Genomic DNA, 20,268 nt, shown 5'->3' with positions numbered 1-20,268 from the left:
TCTGACTGGCTTATTTCACTTAGCATAATGCTCTCTAGTTCCCATCCATGCTGTGGCAAATGGTAAGAGTTCCTTTTTCCTTCTTCCTCTCTTAAAGAATACATTTCCAGCATTTCATATAATGCTGGTTTGGTGGTGATGAACTCCTTTAGCTTTTTCTTATCTGTGAAGCTCTTTATCTGACCTTCAATTCTGAATGATAGCTTTGCTGGATAAAGTAATCTTGGTTGTAGGTTCTTGGCATTCATCACTTTGAATATTTCTTGCCACGCCCTTCTGGCCTGCAAAGTTTCTGTTGAGAAATCAGCTGACAGTCGTATGGGTACTCCCTTGTAGGTAACTGACTTTTTTTCTCTTGCTGCTTTTAAGATTCTCTCTTTGTCTTTTGCTCTTGGCATTTTAATTATGATGTGTCTTGGTGTGGTCCTCTTTGGATTCCTTTTGTTTGGGGTTCTCTGTGCTTCCTGGACTTGGAAGTCTATTTCTTTCACCAGGTAGGGGAAGTTTTCTGTCATTATTTCTTCAAATAGGTTTTCAATATCTTGCCCTCTCTCTTCTTCTGGTACCCCTATAATTCTGATGTTGGTACACTTGAAGTTGTCCCAGAGGCTCCTTACACTATCTTCGTATTTTTGGATTCTTTTTTTATTTTGCTTTTCCGGTTGGGTGTTTTTCACTTCTTCGTATTTCAAATCTTTGACTTGATTCTTGCGATCCTCTGGTCTGCTGTTGAGAGTCTGTATAATATTCTTTATTTCAGTCAGTGTATGCTTAATTTCTAGTTGGTCCTTTATCACAACATTGAGGGTCTCACTAGATTTCTTGAGGATCTCACTACATTTATCGGCGGTTTCCATAAAATTCTTGAAAAATCTTAGAACCGTGGTTTTGAACTCTATATCTAGTCGTTTGCTGTCCTCCATTTCTGTCATTTGTGACCTGTTTCTTTGTCTTCGCATTTTGTCTGCTTCCCTGTGTTGGTAGAGTGGTTTTGTGTGCTAGATGTCCTACATGGCCCAGTGGCTCAGCCTCCCCAGTTACCTGAGGTGGACACTCTTGGTGCACCCCCTTGTGGGCTTTGTGCACAGTCTTGTTGTAGTTATGCCTTGATTGTTTTAGGTGTCACTGGGAGGAATTGACCTCCAGGCCAATTGGCAGTGAGAATCAGCTGTGTCTACAGTGGGAGAACTTCTGTGCTGAAGACACCCTTCTGGGGCAAGACTTGCTTCAGTGGGGCTTTGGTGCTCACTGTGTCTGCCCCCTGAGTGTGTTCCTTATGAATCTGAGGAGTTGTAATCTGGGTGGTCCCACTCTGACCACTGGGCACACTGGCTCTTGGATCTAAGGAGGTGCTAATTAAGCCTCTTCCTGAGGTTACCCAGCAGGAGCTACGAAGAGATATGCAGATTCCCCTTCCTTTTTGGGGGGTTTGGGGGTGCCCAGATGAGGCCCAGCTGTGAAGCAATGCAAGCTGCTGTGGGGCCTTGGGCCTTCTCTTGGAAGTTCTGGGTCTGTCTGGCCCAGCTGCAATTTGTTAGGTAGTTGTCAGGTTGCAAAGGACCCGGGCATTCATATGCAAAAGCCTTTGCAGCAGCCTGGATGGGGCGGGGTCTCGGAATCAACAGGGCGGAGCAAGCAGCTATGGCTGATTCTCAGCCCTGCCCTAAGGGGCCGCGCGTCTCAGTGTCCCAGTAATTGCTGCCAGCACCTCTGAGGGAAAGCTGCCCTCAAGTTCCGAGTTCTGCCTGCTGCCAGACCGTCCAGTTTCTCCCCGTATGAGCCCTGGGACCCCAGAGATTTCCCGGAACCGGAGTTCAGAGCAGTCGGGAGCTTGTGACTCCCTCCCGATTCAAAAAGACAGCCGCGTCCTCAGGTGCCCGCCCCTTTCCGTGCGCGCCGGAGCCTCCGTACCTCTGCACTTTACTTTCGTAGATCCTCTGAGTCTGTGTGCTCTTCTCTTTCCTTCTAGTTGTAGAATTTCCACTCAGCCAGCCTTCCTGTGGTTCTGGATGATGACCGTTCTGTCTTTTAGTTGTATTTTTGAAGTTGTTGTTGGAGGCAGCAATTTCCGGTGTTTTCCTATGCCGCCATCTTGGTTTCTCCCCACTTTGGATATTTCTTGCTACTCCCTTCTGGCCTGCATAGTTTCTGTTGAGAAATCAGCTGACAGTCGTATGAGTACTCCCTTGTAGGTAACTGACTGTTTTTCTCTTGCTGCTTTTAAGATTCTCTCTTTGTCTTTTGCTCTTGGCATTTTAATTATGATGTGTCTTGGTGTGGTCCTCTTTGGATTCCTTTTGTTTGGGGTTCTCTGTGCTTCCTGGACTTGTAAGTCTATTTCTTTCACCAGATAGGGGAAGTTTTCTGTCATTATTTCTTCAAATAGGTTTTCAATATCTTGCTTTCTCTCTTCTTCTGGCACCCCTATAATTCGGATGTTGGTATGCTTGAAGCTGTCCCAGAGGCTCCTTACACTATCTTCATATTTTTGGATTCTTTTTTCTTTTTTCTTTTCCGGTTGGGTGTTTTTCACTTCTTCGTATTTCAAATCTTTGACTTGATTCTTGCGATCCTCTAGTCTGCTGTTGGAACTCTGTATAATATTCTTTATTTCAGTCAGTGTATGCTTAATTTCTAGTTGGTCCTTTTTCATAACCTCGAGGGTCTCACTAGATTTCTTGAGGGTCTCACTAAATTTATCGGCAGTCTCACTAGACTTATTGAGGGTCTTACTAAATTTATTGGCGGTTTCTAGAAAATTCTTGAAAAACCTTAAAAGTGGTTTTGAACTCTGTATCCAGTAGTTTGCTAAAAAATAGTTCAACCACTGGCTTATAGGAACCAATAGTAATTCTGGTGATGTAAACAACCATTCCTAGGATCTATATTCTACATTTTATATTATCATAACTTTGGTTTAGGAAAAAGATGACAAAATACCTACCCCTTTAAACTTTTTGTTTAGAAATTTGTTGATTTTTTATCACTTTATTTATGGAGCTTATCATATGATATCAATTTATTTTAATACTATGTAATCTATAACAAATGTGGAAGATATATAAAGGTGTAAGCTATGCCTATGGTTTTGAGAAGCCCTCTGCCATCTATCAGCGAGCCATTCTTCCTTGTATCAAGGGTTATGATGTGATCGCTCAAGCCCAATCTGGGATGGGAAAATAGTCACTTTTCCCGTATGGATTCTGCAACAGACTGAATTGGATCTAAAGGCCACCCAGGTCTTGGCCCTGGCACCCACTAGAGAATTGACACAGCAGATACAGAAGGTAGTCATGGCTTTAAAAGATTACATGGTTGCCTCCTGCCTGCCTTGGGGGTACCAGTGTGTGTGCTGAGTTGCAGAAGCTGCAGATGGAAGCTCCCCATATCATCGTCGGCACCCCAGGCCATGTGTTTGATATGCTTAACCGCAGATACCTGTCTCCCAAATACATCAAGAGGTTTGTACTAGATGAAGCTGATGAAATGTTAAGCCATGGGTTCAAGGACCAGATCTATGACATATTCCAAAAGCTCAACAGCAACACCCAGGTGGAATTACTGTCAGCTACAGTGCTTGAGGTGACCAAGAAGTTCATGAGGGACCCCATTCGGATTCTTGTCAAGAAGGAAGAGTTGACTGTGGAGGGTATCTGCCGATTCTTCATTAGTGTGAAAGGAGAGTGGAAGCTGTACACATTGTGTGACTTGTATGAAACCCTCACCATCACCCAGGCAGTCATCTTTATCAACACTGGAAGAAAAGTTGATTGGCTCACTGAGAAGATGCACACCTGAGACTTCACTGTCTCTGCTATGCATGGATATATGAACCAAAAGGAATGAATTGTAATAATGAGGGAGTTCCACTCTAGTAGAGTATTGATTACTTCACACCTGATGGCCAGAGGCATTGATGTGCAGCAGGATTCTTTAGTCATCAACTATGACCTTCCCACAAACAGGGAAAACTATATCCACAGAATCAGTTGGGGTGGACCTTTTGGCCATAAGGGTGTGGCTATTAATATGGTAACAGAAGAAAACAAGAGGACTTTTTGTTGTTGTTGTTAATCCTCACTGGAGGATATTTTTCCATTTTCAAAGAGAGTGGAAGGATTGGGGAGAGACAGAGAGAGAGAGACACGTCAATTGGTTGCTTCCATACACACCCTGACCAGTGCTGGGGATTGAGCCTGCAACCAAGGTACATGCCCTTTACCGGAATTGAACCCGGGACCCTTCAGTCCACAGGCCGATGCTCTATCCACTGAGCCAAACCAGCTAGGGCAAGAGGACTCTACAACACCTCCATTGAGGAGATGCCCCTCAATGTTGCTGACCTCATCTCAGAGGGGCTGGCCTGCTACCTTATCCCAGCCAGGGTTCCTTGGCAGGCTGAGGAGGAGCAGGAGGGGAGAGGGAATGGAGCCAAGGGATGGCTATCTTGTCATTTTCTTTTCTTTTCCTTTGAATAAATGTCACTTTTTGAGGCAAAAAAAAATAAGATAAATTTGCATATAACTTTTGTTTTCTTCCAAAATTTAGCTACTAATAGCCTACTGTTGACCAGAACCCTTACCAATAATATACTAGTAAACAGCCTATTAACACATATTTTGTATCTTATAAGTATTATGTACTGTATTATAATGAAATAAGCTAGAGAAAAGAAAATGTTAGGAAAATCATAATGAAAAAATATAATATTGAATGTCAACTATAATTTAAAAATAATAAAGGAAATCATAAGAAAGAAAAATACATTTACAGTATTTACTGAAAAAGATGTTTGTATAAGTGGATGCATGTAATTCAATCTCATGTTATTCTAGGGTCAACTATATTTGGGGAAACATAGTTATTAGAAAGGTGAAACTGATGAAAGTCAAAGATTATATAATAACTAGAGGTCCGGTGCACAAATTTGTGCACGGGTGGGGTCTCTCAACCTGGCTGGTGATCGAAGCCTATTGGGGGGCCGGCCAGCTGGCCAGGGGGAGGGGCTGTAGGAGGTTGGCAGGCCAGGGAGAGGGGCCACCGGAGGGGCTGTGTACTGACCACCAGGGGGCAGCTCCTGCATTGAGCTTCTGCCCCCTGATAGTCAGTGCGTGTCATAGCGACTAATGGTTGCTTAGGCTTTTATATATATATAAAATGTTACACATTTTCTCATTCATAAATTTTAAATATTTGAATAATTTTTTTGTTCTTAGAATGGAATTTTATCAGTTATTTGGTAAAACAACTTTGTTCTTATGATCTAAATTTGTCTTTTTCAGATTTCAGAGAGAGTCCTGAGTTTTAACATAAAAGGATTTATTTTGTGTTCTCCCTTTCTACTGTAAGCTCTTCAGTAGGCTATTGTCTACTCCTATTTTATATCTTCAATATGTATCACAGAGTCTGATTAACAGTAAGGTTCAATAAAGTTTTATTAAATTTTATATATTGGCTTTTATTTGTTTCATCAAAAAATATTCTTTAAGTATAGACTGTGTGTCTATAGTTATTGAGAAAACTGATATGCATAGAATGACTCCTTGAGTTGGCCAACAGTCTTTGTGATCAGCCTCTGTCTCTCTCAGACTTCATCTCCCACCACTTTCCAGTTTACTTATTTTGTACTAGCCATGCTTGACTCCTTGCTGTTCCATGGACACAGTATTGAACTCATTTCTGCATCAGGGCTTTTGCACTAGTGTTCACTTTGTCTGGAATGTTTTTTTCCTAGAGCTTCCCAAGGCTCAGTATTTTGCTTGGTCACTATTTAGGCATCATTTTTAAAAAATGTTTTTATTCATTTTTAGAGAAAGAAGAAGGGAGGGAGAGAGAGATCGAAACATTGATGAGAGTGAAACATCATCAATCAGCTGCCTTCTGCACACTCCCTAGTGGGGATTGAGCCCGCAGCCCAGGAATGTGTCCTGACCAGGAATCCACCCAGCAACCTCCTGGTGCATGGTTTGATGCTCAACCCATTGAGCCATACTGGCTGGGCTAGGTGTCATTTTTAAAGAGCCCTCTCCCCCTTTTTAAAGCACTCTAAGTTCACAGCAAAATTAATAAAAAGTACAAAGTTCCCATATACCTCTGGTCTCCAAATACACACCCATAATCTCCCTGACTATCAACATCCTGTATCAGAGTGATACATTTGTTATAATTGATGAACCTACACTGATACATAATTAATACCCAAAGTCCATAGTTTACATTAGGGTTCATTCTTTGTGTTATATATTCTATGAGTTTGACCAATATATAATGACATGTATCCATCATTATAGTATCATACATAATAGTTTCACTGCCCTAAAAATCCTCTGTGCTCTGCCTATATATCCCTCCCTCCTCCTAACCTCTGGCAACCACTGATCTTGCTGTCTGCATTGTTTTGTCTTTCTCACATTGTCATTTGGAATCATAGAGCATATAGCCGCATTCCAGACAAAGTGGACGCTAGTGCAAAAACTCTGATGTGAAATGAGTTCAATACTGTGTCCATGGAATAGCAAAGAGTCAAGCATGGCTACAACAAAAGAAATGAAATAATTTCACATTGGTTTCTTTCACTTAATAATAATATACATTTAAATTTCCTCCATGTCTTGATAGCTCATTTCTTTTTCTTTTGTGGTTAAAAAAGATAAAATTTAGTCTTGTAACCATTTTAAATGTATAATTCAGTAATGTTAACCATGTTCACATTGTTTTGTAACAGATCTCCAGAACATTTTTATCTTGTAAAACTGAAATTCTGTACCCATGAAACAATTCCTCAGCTCTCTTTCTCTCCAGGCCCCAACCACCATCATTCTACTTTCTGTTCCCATGATTTTGACTAATCTGGATATTTCATATAAGTAGAATAATGCAGAATTTGTCCTTTTGCAATGGCTTATTTTATTCAGCATGATGTCCTCAAGTTTCATCCATATTGTAGCATATAATAGGATTTCCTTCTTTTATTAAGGCTGGATAATATTCCATTGTATGTATATACCACATTTTCTTTACATATATGTCAATAGACATGTGGATTGATTCTACCTCTTGGCTGTTGTGAATAATGCTGCAATGAATCTAGGTGTACAAATATCTCTTCAAGACACTGCTTTCAATTGTTTTGGATATATACCTAAAAGTAGAAGAGGCCTTTTTTGACTAGAAACTTTTGTCTTTAGGCTTCCTGGTCTAAAATCGGTCCCTCACCCCTGTCACTCTGTACATCCTTGTCCTGCTCAATTTTTCTTACTAATACTTGATATTATATTATGTATTTACTAGTGGCCCGGTGCACGGATTCATGAACATTGAAAGGAAATTAATTAGAAGAAAGATTCATGCAGCAATTGCGTTACTGCAAAAAATTACATGTCAAAATAGTATATATAATATCTATATATATAAAGAGCCAGGGGCCATCATAACTGAACAATGACCAAACAGGCGTGGGGCGACAAGGCCGGCAGGGGGGTTAGTGAGGGACAACAAAACGACTGAGCAGCAGGCTGTGTGGGGTGACCAGGCCAGCGGGGGCGGGGGGGCATTTGGGGGTGACTAGGCCAGCAGCCAGAGGCGGTTAGGGGTGATCAGGCTGGCAGAGGTCCAGTAGGGGCGATCAGGCAGGCAGGTGAGCAGTTAGGAGCCAGTAGTCCCGGATTGTGAGAGGACATCCCCTGAGGGGTCCTGGATTGGAGAGGGTGCAGGCTGGGCTGAGGGGACCCCCCCCCCCCCCTTGTGCATAAATTTTGTGCACCGGGCCTCTAGTAGTATTTTAAAATTAAAACACGTGCAATTGGCGCCAGTGAGAGCTTTATATGTATCACACATGCACGAGTCAACGTTTATTTTTAAACTGCCAGGGCACATCATATGCACCAGCTGGTCGGACAGACGGACGGTCTGTCACTTAGCCTTTTATGAATATAGAATATACTTGTCTCTCACAGTAGCATTAGTTGCATGAGATCAGAAACTTTGTCTATTTTGTTCTGTATATATATATATAGTTTTTTAATCTTTACTGTTGAAAGTATGTCCCTTTTATTCCCCATTGACCCTATCTAGCTCACCCCACCCCCACCCTAGACCTTCACCACATTATTGTCTGTGTCCATGGGTTATACATATGTATGCCTACCAGTTCTTTGGTTGATCTCTTCCCACCCACCCACCCACCCCCACTTTCCCTCTGAGATTTGACAGTCTGTTCTATGTTTCTCTGTCTCTGGATCTATTTTGTTCATCTCTGATTTATTTTATTCATTAGATTTCATATATGAGTGAGATCATCCTATCTAATAATAGACAAGCATGGTAATTGACCGTACCTTCGCTATGCCTCCCATAGGCTAATCAGCACGATATGCAAATTAACCGCCGACAAAGATGGCGGCTAATTTGCATACTGCAGGCAGGGCAGGACAGCACCATCCCGCCTGCCCTGCCGCCAACCAGGCCTGCTATCTGCGACCCGGGGCAGCGGCGTCCCGTGTGCGACCCGACCCGGGGGCGGCTGGGCGGGGCAGCAGCAATCCACTGGCCCGCCCAGGCGTCCTGTGTGCGACTGGACCCAGGGCAGCGGGGCGGGACAGCGTGCTCCTCTGTCACCCCAACTTCCTCATCACAGCTCCCTTGGGGCCTAAGCCTTCAGTCGACATCCCCCGAGGCTCCCTGACTGCAGATGCCTAAGCCTTCAGTCGGACGATCCCCCGGGGAGTGGGCCTAAGTTGACAGGTGGACATCCCCCAAGGGGTCCTGGACTGCAAATGGGCGCGGGCCTAAGTTGACAGGTGGACATCCCCCAAGGTGTCCTGGACTGCAAATTTTTGTGCACCAGGCCTCTAGTATTATATATTTAGAACTCAGATTGGTGTCCGGCACATAGTACATACTTAATAAAAATAAAAAATGGAAAATTAGAAGGAAATGTCTTGCATGTAAATATCTTTATTGCTGTTTCCTTTTTCTTATTGTTACCCTTTCCTTTTCTGTTTTCAGAATATGAGTGATGCTATGGCAATCTTGCACAAACTACAGACAGGCTTGGATGTAAATGTAAAATTCACTGGTGTTCGAGTGTTTGAATATACACCAGAATGCATAGTATTTGATCTTCTTGATATTCCTTTATACCATGGGTGGTTAGTGGACCCTCAGGTAAGTAGAAAATTTTAAATTATATAAACACAAACTTAGTAAAATGCTATTACTTTGGCAAATTAATTTAGATTATATTTTTTGGTACTTTTTTTTTAAGGGAGTTTTTTTAAATTTTCATTATTTTTTTTTTTAATCAGAGAGGAAGGGAGAGGGAGAGATAGAAACATCAATGATGAGAGAATCATTGATCGTCTGCCTCCTGCATGCCCCCCACTGGGGATCGAGCCCTCAACTGGGGCATGTGCCCTTGATTGGAATCGAACCTGGGACCTTTCAGTCCGCAGGCTGATGCTCTATCCATTGAGCCAAACTGGCTAGGGCTGATACTTATTTTTGTTTTTACCTGGAATGAGCCAAATTGAGAGGTTAAGGAAGCAGTCCTCCAGACTGGTAAACCTGCCCAAGCCCAAGACTTCTGAGCGTCCCTTCAGGGAGTTAGGGGCCAACTCAATTAGGGCCATACCAGCTAGGCTTTACTTGTTTTTTATGAACCTGACTATACATACTTTTTACACACATGAAAATTTAGATTTCAAGACTGAATTTATATAGATGCCATTTCTCTTTAAAGTAAATTATAGTTTTAATACAATCCCAAACAAAATCCCAGCAGATTGTGGGAGTAGTTTTAGAATGTGAAAAGTTGATTCTACAATTTATATGGAAATAAAAAGATCTAGGAATAGAAGCCAAGATAGTCTTTTAAAAAATAAAAAAGTATGTTTTTATTGATATTGGAAGGAAGGGGGACAGAAAGATAGAGAAACATTAATGTGAGAGAGAAACATCGATCAACTGCCTCCTGAACACCCCCTACTGGGGATCAAGCCTACAACTGGTCAGATGCCCTGAGAGAGATTTGAACCAGCAACCATTTGGTGCATGGACGATGCTCAAACAACTGAGCCTGACCAGCTAGGGCAAAGCCAAGATATTCTTGAAGCAGAACAAGTAGGGAGGACTTGCTCTTCCAGATACAAAATATTTTAATGATTGTAGTTAAGAAAGACTATGAATATATAGACAGAATTAGGGCACTGTAAGGTAATGGGGGAAAGGTAGTCCTTTCAATAAAAGGTGCTAAGACAATTAGATATGTAAATAGTTAGCCATTCTAATCCAAGTTAAGACTTGCATAAGAATTTAAATAAAGAAATTATGCAAACCAGGAAAAAAAATAGCCAGTTAGATAGCCAATTCAAATTTCTAATTAGATAGCCAATTAGAAAAAAATGAAGTTGTTTCCCCCAAATCACACGATAAAATTCTATTCCATGTGCACTTATCTTTTAACTGTAAAAAATAAAATTATATAAGTTTGAGAATATGTTTTTAACCTTAATGATAAGAAAAGGTTCTAAAACAAGACACAAATGTATTAACTATGAAGAACATAGGTGGAACATGACTACATTAGAAGAAATTCCAAAGAGAATGTAAACGTAAGCCACAGAGTAGAAGATGATCACAACTTACATTAGGATGAATATCCAGAAAGTATAAAAAGTGCTCCTACAGGTACTTTTTTAAATGGTAGGCCATCCAGTAAAAAAAGGAGCTAATGATTTGAATAGGCACTTCACAAGAATGGATATGCAAGTGGCCAGTGAACATATGAACTAGCCATCCAGGAAATGCAAATTAAAACCAAAATGAGATACCACTCTGCACACATCAGGATGGCTAACATCTAAAAGTCTGACAATACTAAATGTTGGAGAAGATGTGCATTGTATTCTCATTTCCTGCTGAAGAGAATGTGAATTGGCTGTGTACCTTGGAAAGCAGTTTGAAGTTATCTAGTAAAGGTGAGGGTAAGGATATCCTAATATTCAGAAATTTGACAATGCGTATCCTAGAGAAATTCTTGATATGTGGGACAAGATAGGTGTACAAGAATATTCATAACAGTATTACTTGTTGTAGCCCCAACTGAAAACAACTTAGGTAGCTGTCAAAAGATGAAATATTATAGAACAATGAAAAAGAACAGTTGCATACAACTACCTAGCATATTATGTTTTTGATTATTTGGTTTATTGTTTGTGTTTGTTCCAGAATATAAACTTCATGAAAGCATAAAACATTTGTTTTGTTCTCTGCTGCATCTGTAATTTCTCTAACAGCACCTAGTATATAGTAGTGTATAAAAGGCACCCAAATGAATTAATTGAATGAAATATTAATACAGAGATTCAGCCTATGAAAACTTGAAATTTTGTATTGTTCATTGTTAGTATATAGAAGTAAAATTGATTTTTGCACATTGATCTGGTATTTGTTATTCTAGTTGTATTTTAGTGGATTCCTTAGGGTTGAAAATTCAGGTTCTTTGGAAAGACAACGAAGTTGACTCACTAAAGAAATGCTCTAAACAGTGTAAGTGTTAAGAAAAAGACTGAAGCTCTAGCTGGTTTGGCTCAGTTGATAGAGTGTCGGCCTGCAGACTGAAGGGTCCCAGGTTCGATTCCAGTTAAGAGCACATGCCCGGGTGGTGGACTCGATCCCCAGTGTGGGGCGTGCAGGAGGCAGCTGATATTCTCTCTCATCATTGATGTTTCTATCTCTTTTTCCCTCTCCCTTCCTTCCTCTCTTAAATCAATAATACACACACACACACACACACATGTGTGTGTGTTTAAAAAAAGAAAAAGAATGAAAATCTAAAAGAACTGTGCCCTCCATTTGCTTCTTAAGGGTTTAAGTTTTCATTTTAAATGTATCAAAGCTGGAAGTCATACTCTTTTGTGTGGTTTACATAGACTCGTAGCCAAAAGATCCTTTTTCAAAGAAAAACCTTATTTTACTCTGCATCGAAAGATTGACAAGTAAATACATTTATGTGCTTTTAGTTAATATGAAATGTTTTAGATATGTATGTAACATTTTCCATAATTCACTGCTTTGACTTTTTCAATTTACTGGTCTTCTCAACCAACCATCAGTTCCACTTGCATGGTTAAGAGGCTTTTATAAAACATGGTAAAATTTTGCAGGAATCCTATGTAATGAAAGCCTAATATGCTAAGTGTTTGGCCGTCCGTTCAATCAATCAAAGCATAATATGCTAATGATATGCTAAGGCTGCTCAACCACTTGCTATGATGTGCACTGACCACTAGGGGGCAAAAAGCTCTGACTGGTAGATTAGCTTGCTGCTGGGGTCCAGCCGATTGGGACTGAGCGAGATGGGCTGGACATGCCCTGGAGCCCTCCCCTGGTCCTTCCCTGGCTGGCCAACCTCCCGGATCCCTCCCCGGCCCTGATTGTGCACCGGTGGGGTCCTCGACCTGTGGCCTGCGCCCTCTCGCAATCCAGGACCCCTCAGGGGATGTCAGAGAGCCAGTTTCAGCCCAATCGCACAGGCCAGGCCTAGGGACCTCGTGCACCAGACTAAAAGAAATAAATTATAGCCTAGAGCAGAGCAGTTGTTCTCAAATTTTGCTATTCAGCAGTGGAATAAAACCTAGACAATTGAGAAGCAACTTGAGCCTGGAATTCTTTTAAATCTTTTTTAAAAATTAATTTTAGAGAGGGAGGATGAGGTGGAGGAGAGAAAAAAACATCCATTTGAGAGAGATACATCAACTGGTTGCCTCTCGCATGAGCCCCGACCTGGGATCAAACCACAACCTAGGTATGTGCCTTGATCGGAATCAAATCTGTAACCTTCCAGTGCAAAGAGTAAGTATTCAAGAAGATCATTTGGATGTTGAAAGAAAATATCGGCCCTCTTATTTTTTATATTATTGTATTAATTTGTACTTGTTTTATTATGGATAAATTATATTAATATAGTAGTACATGTAAATCATTTATAAAGATATTTTAGGGATGGGAGGGCAAACAAAATAAGTTGTTGAGACAGCAGAAATCTATTTTTCTTCAATAATCAAAACAAAGTATAATGGAGAGAGAGTAGAGATGCCCAATTTTATATTCCTATAACTTAAAACATTGAATTCACTTTTCTAGTGAACCTCCAAAGACAAATATTAAATAAGAATCATTAGGCAAAAAATGTCCCTGATTAATATACATTAACTTTTCTTCAGGAAAATAAAGTTAGTTGTGTATACTCATTTTCACTATACTTGGCTAGGAAGTAAATCCTATATAATAAGAGACTAATATGCAAATTTACCGAACAGCGGAATGACCAGTTGCTATGACGCGCACTGACTACAAGGGAGTAGATGCTCAACATAGGAGCTGCCCTCTGGTGGTCAGTGCACTCACACAGGGCGAGCGCTGCTCAGCCAGAAACTGGGCTCACAGCTGGTGAGCGCACGGCCGTGGCAGGAATCTCTCCTGCCTCCGCAGCAGTGCTAAGGATGTCTGACTGCCAGCGGGCCTAAGCCATCAGTTGGACATCCCCTGAGGGCTCCTGGACTGTGAAAGGGCGCCGGCCAGGCTGAGGAACCCCCCCCCCCCCACACACACACACACTCTAGTAATAAATAAAATGGGAAAACTTTAATCTCATAAATTAGCATCCTTATATTCGCCTTGCTTTAAATGCAAAATATTTGTATTTCAGAAAGGAAAAAAACTGAGCTTTTCTTATTTTTCCTCCTTAAATGGTTTATTTTTTATTTTAATCACTTAAATGCATCTTTACAACCTTAGGAAATAAAGTTGCATGTAATAAACCCATTTAATTATTTTTTGCATAATTAACATACAAGTGAGCACTATTTTCCTTTTTTAAAAAAATATTTTTTATAATATAGCTGTAAACAAAACTGAAAACAGTTGGGTGTTAATTTTAGTGTTGATTTTTTTCATAAATAATATCTGTATCTTTAGTATTGTATTAGAATAAAACCCTAAAGAGTGATATTGGTTTCTTTGTTATTGTTTTTAATCTTATCATGATTAGTAAGACAGTCATTTGTTTTCTAGGTTGATGACATTGTAAAAGCTGTTGGTAACTGCAGCTACAACCAACTAGTGGAGAAGATCATCTCTTGTAAGCAGTCAGACAATAGTGAGCTGGTTAGTGAAGGTGGGTGAGTGCTGCTATTACCTGACTTATTCTTGGCAAAATGAATTGTCTGATAATTTAAGATCTTTCAAATGTCTTAAAACAGAAGTGTTGCCACTTTTATAGGAATTAAGTAATTTTTCATAAAGGTGCCAGTGAAAGGTTTTTCCTAGAAACCTTTTCACTTGACTTGTACAATGAGGCCTGGATTTTAATAAAGGTCTTTAGAATTTCTAGTTAGCTTTTTTAAATCCTCACTGGAGGATATTTTTCCATTGATTTCTTAGAGAGAGGAAAAGACAAGAGAGAAATATCGATGTGAGAGAAACACATCGATTGGTCGCTTCCTGCCCGGGCCATGGAGGATCCTGCAACTAAGGTACATGCCCGTGACTGGAATCAAACCCGGGACCCTTTGGTCTGCAAGCTGATGCTCTATCCACTGAGCCAAACCGACTAGGGCTCTCTTGTTAGCTTTGATACGGTAAATTATCAGGGGTAACTGATAATTGCTTTTTAAAAAAATTATTATTATTTGGGAGTACTACATGAACTTTATAATTCATTCTGGATACTTCAGTTGACTGAGAAGAGTATCATGGTACTCAGTGTTCATTTTAGTAGGGCTCTGCCTTATGTTCAGTATAACATAGTATAGTAAAGCTCCATTCTTTTTTTAAATATATTTTTTATTGATTTTAGAGAGGAAGGGAGAGGGAGAGAGAGATAGAAGCATCCATGATGAGAGAGAATCATTGATCGTCTGCCTCCTGCATGCCCCCCACTGGGTATCAAGCCCTCAACTGGGGCATGTGCCCTTAATTGGAATCGAACCCGGGACCTTTTATTCTGCAGGCCAGTGCTCTATCCACTGAGCCAAACCAGCTAGGGCTAAAGCTCCATTTTTAATCAAAGTATACCTTTGATCATTCAGTTATCCTAATCCTTAACTAATTAAAATTGCTAAATTCATCGCCATAGAAGCAATTTCATATTTTTCAGCTGTGTTTCAGTCAGTGAAGGAAAGGAGAAGAATGCTGTCAGGAGCCATAGCATTTGGATATACCTTCCCCATCATCCACTTCACTTTTTCATAAATATGTTCAAATACTGAGGTTGCTATTCTCTGTTTGTAGGGTAAATAAAAGGAAGAGAAATCATAAGTAGGGAGTGAGCTTCATTTTTCTTAGACACACAATTCTTTTACATGTGGTATACATTATATATTATTATAATATATATTACTATTATCATTTTTAAAAAAATAAAAACTAAGTTACTACAAGAGTATATGAGAACATATAAAAGAAGACACGTACATGAATCCCATACCATATTGATTAATCAGAACCCAACTAATTTTATTACTCCATTATCCAAGTTTAGCAAGAGGCAAGTAGCAAGAAAACACACAATATTTTAATTGAGGCTTATCTTAGTCTTCTACTTGCCTTAAACACATAAATAAATATACAAGGATATTAATCATTGTTCTGTATAACAGCTCTTTCACTACAACCTAAGGCAGCAAAGTTTAAATTTTAGAGGGCAGAGAAGCAATAAAACATTTGTTAAAAATATTTTCTCTAGCTCTAGCTGGTTTGGTTCAATGGGTAGAGCGTTGGCCTGTGGACTGAAAGGTCCCGGGTTCAATTCTGGTCAAGGGCACATACCTCGGTTGCAGGTTCCTCCCTGGCCCAGGCCTGTGCAGGAGGCAACCAGTCAATGTGTTTCTCTCACATCTATATTTCTCTCTGTCTTTCCCTCTCTCTTCCACTCTCTCTAAAATTCAATGGAAAAATATCCTCAGGTGAGGATTAAAAAAAAAAAAGAAAGACACAGAAGACAGATCGATAGCCCTAACCATTTGGCTCAGTGGATAGAGCATTGGCCTATAGACTGAAGGGTCCCAGGTTCGATTCCGGTCAAGGGCATGTACCTTGGTTGCGGGCACATCCCCAGTGGGGAGTGTGCAGGAGGCAGTTGACCAATGTTTCTCTCTCATCAGTGTTTCTAACTCTCTGTCCCTCTCCCTTCCTCTCTGTAAAAAAAAAATCAAAATATATTTTTTTAAAAAGAAAACAGATTGATAAATGACATTAAAACATTTTAAAAAAACCAAATATTTTCTCTCACTAGAACTTACCCAAGCTCTATACACAACAAATGCACAACAACAACAAAAGCCCCAGTACCTTTTTCACTTCTCCTTTTTCTCAACCTGATGTTGCTATTATTATTATTAATTCTCTGACATTGATTTCCCAGGATAATGAAAACCAATAGCTAACTTATATTGTATTGATAACTTGAGAAGAAATCTTGTTAACAACAAGGAAGGAATTATCTTCTTTAATGGTATAGAATTTTTGGGTAATATATACCAGAATTGATTAAATTATTGACATATACATTTTGTAGTGATGAAATTGTGCATATCAGATTCCCGTATCAAGGAATAATTATATATAGAATTCACTATAATTAAAAAACTAAACTAGTTTTTTTTTTTATAAGAAACTACAAGTGTGTAGTCCACTTGAAATAATTGTTTAACTCCAATGGTTACTTGTATAAGACACTAAGAAATCTATACTAATAAGAGTAATATGCTAATTAGGGCAAACGTCCATCCAGACAAAGCCACAGTGGCTGTGAGGCCTGGGGCTCACCGCAGCCTTGAGCCCTGGTGGCTGCGAGGCCTGGGGCTCATAGCAGCTGTGGGCTTAGGCAGCCATGGGCTCAGTTAGCTGTGAGGAGAAACATCTCCTGTGTGCTCAGGCAGCTGCGAGGCCCAGGGCTCAGGCCTTACAACCGCCGCGGCTGGCAGTGACAGCAGCAGCAGGGTGAATGGGACGGTGCTTTCCCCTGATCAGCCTGGTCTCCTCCCACAGAGGGAGGCCAGACTGCAGCTTAGGCCCGCTGCAGTCTTTCGTGCATTGGGCCTGTAGTCATATATAAAAGAAGAGGCCACAATGGACATTTTTACTTATAATGTAGCAGTTAGCTTCCCTCCGTCATTTTCTTCATCATATTTTCTTGAGTATAGTTTTCAACTGAAGTAGTAGTTTGCTCTCTTTTCTATTTAGCCTACAAGTGTAATTTTCCTTTTGAATCAATAAAATATCCAAAAGGTGATTATATTTTAGATATAATGCCTGAACCCACACAAAAAAATTATTTTTCTGACATTAGTGTTTGAAAATATCTCTTAGTTTCGGAAATTCAATACTAAATTAGTTTATCAAATGATTTTCCTTTATTACTAAAGAGCTATTAGAGAAGATGAAAGTACTGAGTGCCTTAAAGGATGTGAAGTTAAAAAGAGGGACACTAAAATTAGGCAAAAAGGAACAAAAAGAGGTAATAAGGTAAAAGGAAACTTGGCTTATTTAAAAACAGTATGATCACATAAATCTTACAAGTCATCATTTATAACATCAACCTAACACTTTTATAAACAGCATTTATTGTACAGAGTACTGAGAAGAGAAATATTTACAGCCGTTCATGTTCATTAATACATCTGTTCTTTCCTGCAGTCCTGAGAAGGAGGAATGTGTCTGGCACAAAAATAAATTCTGGACTTACAAATTAGAAAAACAACAGTTTTAAAAAACATTTTTACTTTTCTGGTAGAAATATAAAACCTGTGGTTTAGGAGGAAAAAAGCAAACAAAATTAAAAGTCCAGTCAATTGTAGAGGTGGCTTTAACACCGAAGTTTTGTTTCTTAAACCAATTTGTCAACAGCAGTAAGAGTTTAAAATCTAAATCTAAAATCAAAGTAGACTGTCAACACAGTGCAGCCATTACAGTAAGACAGGCGCATGTGCAGGCTGCAGTCCACACAGACCCAGGCTACCCTCAACACCACCACTTAAATGTACCAGAATTGATGAGTTTTTAAAACTAGAGGGTGGGAGGGCAAAACAGCCATTACATTGTCTTCTTGAAGTCCGTGAGGATAGAGTAGATGTTTTCAAAGGCTTCATAAACTTCTGCTCTGACTTTAGCACCTGTTAATACAACTTTTCCCAAAACAAAAATAAGGAGAACAATTCTGGGTTTGATCATCCTGTAGATTAAACCAGGAAATAACTCTGGCTCATAACTACTGAACTGTTGGTGGGTCAGCATGAGGCCTTCTAACCTTGTGGGGAACTTCACATTGCAACTCCACACCATGTTCTGTATCTTGAAGTCTAAAAACTTGGCTGGGAAACCCAACTCTGTACAACTCTGGCATACTTTCTTCCTGCTAGTCTGGACCGGTCTTCATTCCTGGCACCGGTGCCCACCATCTTCCCAGAATTGAAGATCAGGGCTGTGGTCCGGGGCTCCCTTATTCTCATGATCACAGTAGCAAACCACTTGGAATTATATGCAGTATTTCAGGCATGAAGTGCAATGGTCTTTAGGTCAAGTTTACAACCAAGATTCACTGTGGATACAGTATTTTGCAGCTGTGGCATGATCTCCGAGCTCTCAGAGGGCTGTGTGGTGGGGGTTAGGGGTGAAGGGTACAGGGTCGTGGTGCCCGGCATGGCTGCAGTCGTTAGAGTCTGTGAGTGGAAGAGCTGAATGTCTGTCCTGAGGCTCCTGATTCACCTGCTGGGCCTTTGACTGCTGCTGCTGCCCTTGCTGCTCCTCCAGAATGGACAGACTGTTGGTGTTCTGAATGGGCTGTGGAGTCAGCCCTGTGCCATACGGCATCATTGGGCTAAAGCTAGGGATTCCGGGAGTCATGTGCCCTGAGGGGAGGCCAGGACTTGGTATAGGGTGGCACGCTATTGTTCTGATCCATGGCGACCTTTGCATTGGAGCTGCCTTGGCAGCCAGTCTTCCCCAGAGCATCCCCAGGGGAACTTCTATGCAACTTCCTCAGCTCCCAGGGTTATCTTCAGACCAACAAAGTGAGGCTGCTCTGGAGTCACTGCGAATAGCAGCACCCACCCTAGAAGGCCTAGTCACATGGCCAGCGGCCCAGGCACGCACCATGGCAACCCTTCCCGACCCCTCTCAGGAAAATAATTTCTAATTTAAATTTATTTTCAGTGATATTATCTTATTGTTATCATTATATTAATTTTCACCCTACTTTATTATCATTAATAAAAAAATTGAAATTTAATCTAAATATTGCAAATAAACTATTTGTCATTTGAAGCAATGCAGATAAATAAACTGCTATGTAATGCTTAGAATTGTTTGCCAAAATTTGTTTAATTAGTTATGAAAAGTTGAAACTAGATTAGGTTTTTTAATATCCCACTAAAATCACAGTGTGTCACTGTTTAAGAGTTGGTAGAAGAATTAGGAAACATTGCTCTCTGTATGCCCACATTACCCTGCTTTATGGTTTGGGAAGAAATACAATTCAGTTTGCACTTATAATAATAAGCACTAAATTATTTATTATTATTATTCGTATTAGTATTAGTATTATTTTGAAAGAGAAGGGGAGAGAGAGAGAAAGAACCATTGATGTGAGAGAGTAATACCGATTGGTTGCCTCCACATGCACCCTGACTGGGATCAAACCTGCAACCGGGTATGTGTACTTTTGGTGCATGGGACGATGCCCAATTAACTGAGCCACACCAGCCAGGACATAAGCACTAAATATTTAAACTTAATACCAACAATTCTCCTGGGTTTCAGTCTTTCCCATAAGTAATTTTGTCCTTGAGAAAGTCATTCTCTCTGAGCCTCTGTCCTGTTCTATAGAAAGAAGTCAAGAAAGACCTTCCTAGTGTTGAATTTTTCAGAGAGAATGTGCTGTATTTCCATTGAATTTTTGTGTCTTCTTGAAGGATTTGTAGATGCATATTGGGTGAGTGAGTTGTGGGAGGCCCATTTAGAAACATCTTTCTGAAGGAAGGGTTTGGTAATGCAGCAGTGGTACCTCTCAGCACAGGCATCTACTTACTTTTAAAATGCTATATAATATTAAGTGCTTTAGTATATAACACACCCATTCTACTCAGTAATTTAGTACTTAGCAAAGTAATAATAGTAATTGAGGGAGGTGACTATTTCTAAATGTATAAACCTCAGAAGTTGCAAATGTGCTATAACTTTCCTTTGGCTGTGGCCTTCTATATAACAATT

General features: G+C 40.2%; 1 protein-coding gene and 2 pseudogenes across 1 annotated transcript in view; 2 read left to right on the top strand and 1 right to left on the bottom strand.

The window, feature by feature from the left end:
- The window catches only part of MINDY2 (MINDY lysine 48 deubiquitinase 2), a 100,702-nt gene that overhangs the window by 64,844 nt on the left and 15,590 nt on the right, over positions 1–20,268 (top strand). Inside the window, 2 exon segments of the mRNA XM_014453394.2 lie at positions 9,007–9,165; positions 14,074–14,176. Of these exon segments, the coding sequence (XP_014308880.2) occupies positions 9,007–9,165; positions 14,074–14,176 (262 nt within the window).
- Positions 2,776–4,142, top strand: LOC102438891 (annotated as a pseudogene).
- On the bottom strand, positions 18,083–18,961 carry LOC102438587 (annotated as a pseudogene).

Source organism: Myotis lucifugus, unplaced genomic scaffold (assembly GCF_000147115.1).
Source record: "Myotis lucifugus unplaced genomic scaffold, Myoluc2.0 scaffold_23, whole genome shotgun sequence".
NCBI classification, from domain to species: Eukaryota; Metazoa; Chordata; class Mammalia; order Chiroptera; family Vespertilionidae; genus Myotis; species Myotis lucifugus.
The sequence above is the reverse complement of the archived record's forward strand: the minus strand, read 5'-3'. Positions and strand labels throughout refer to the sequence as shown.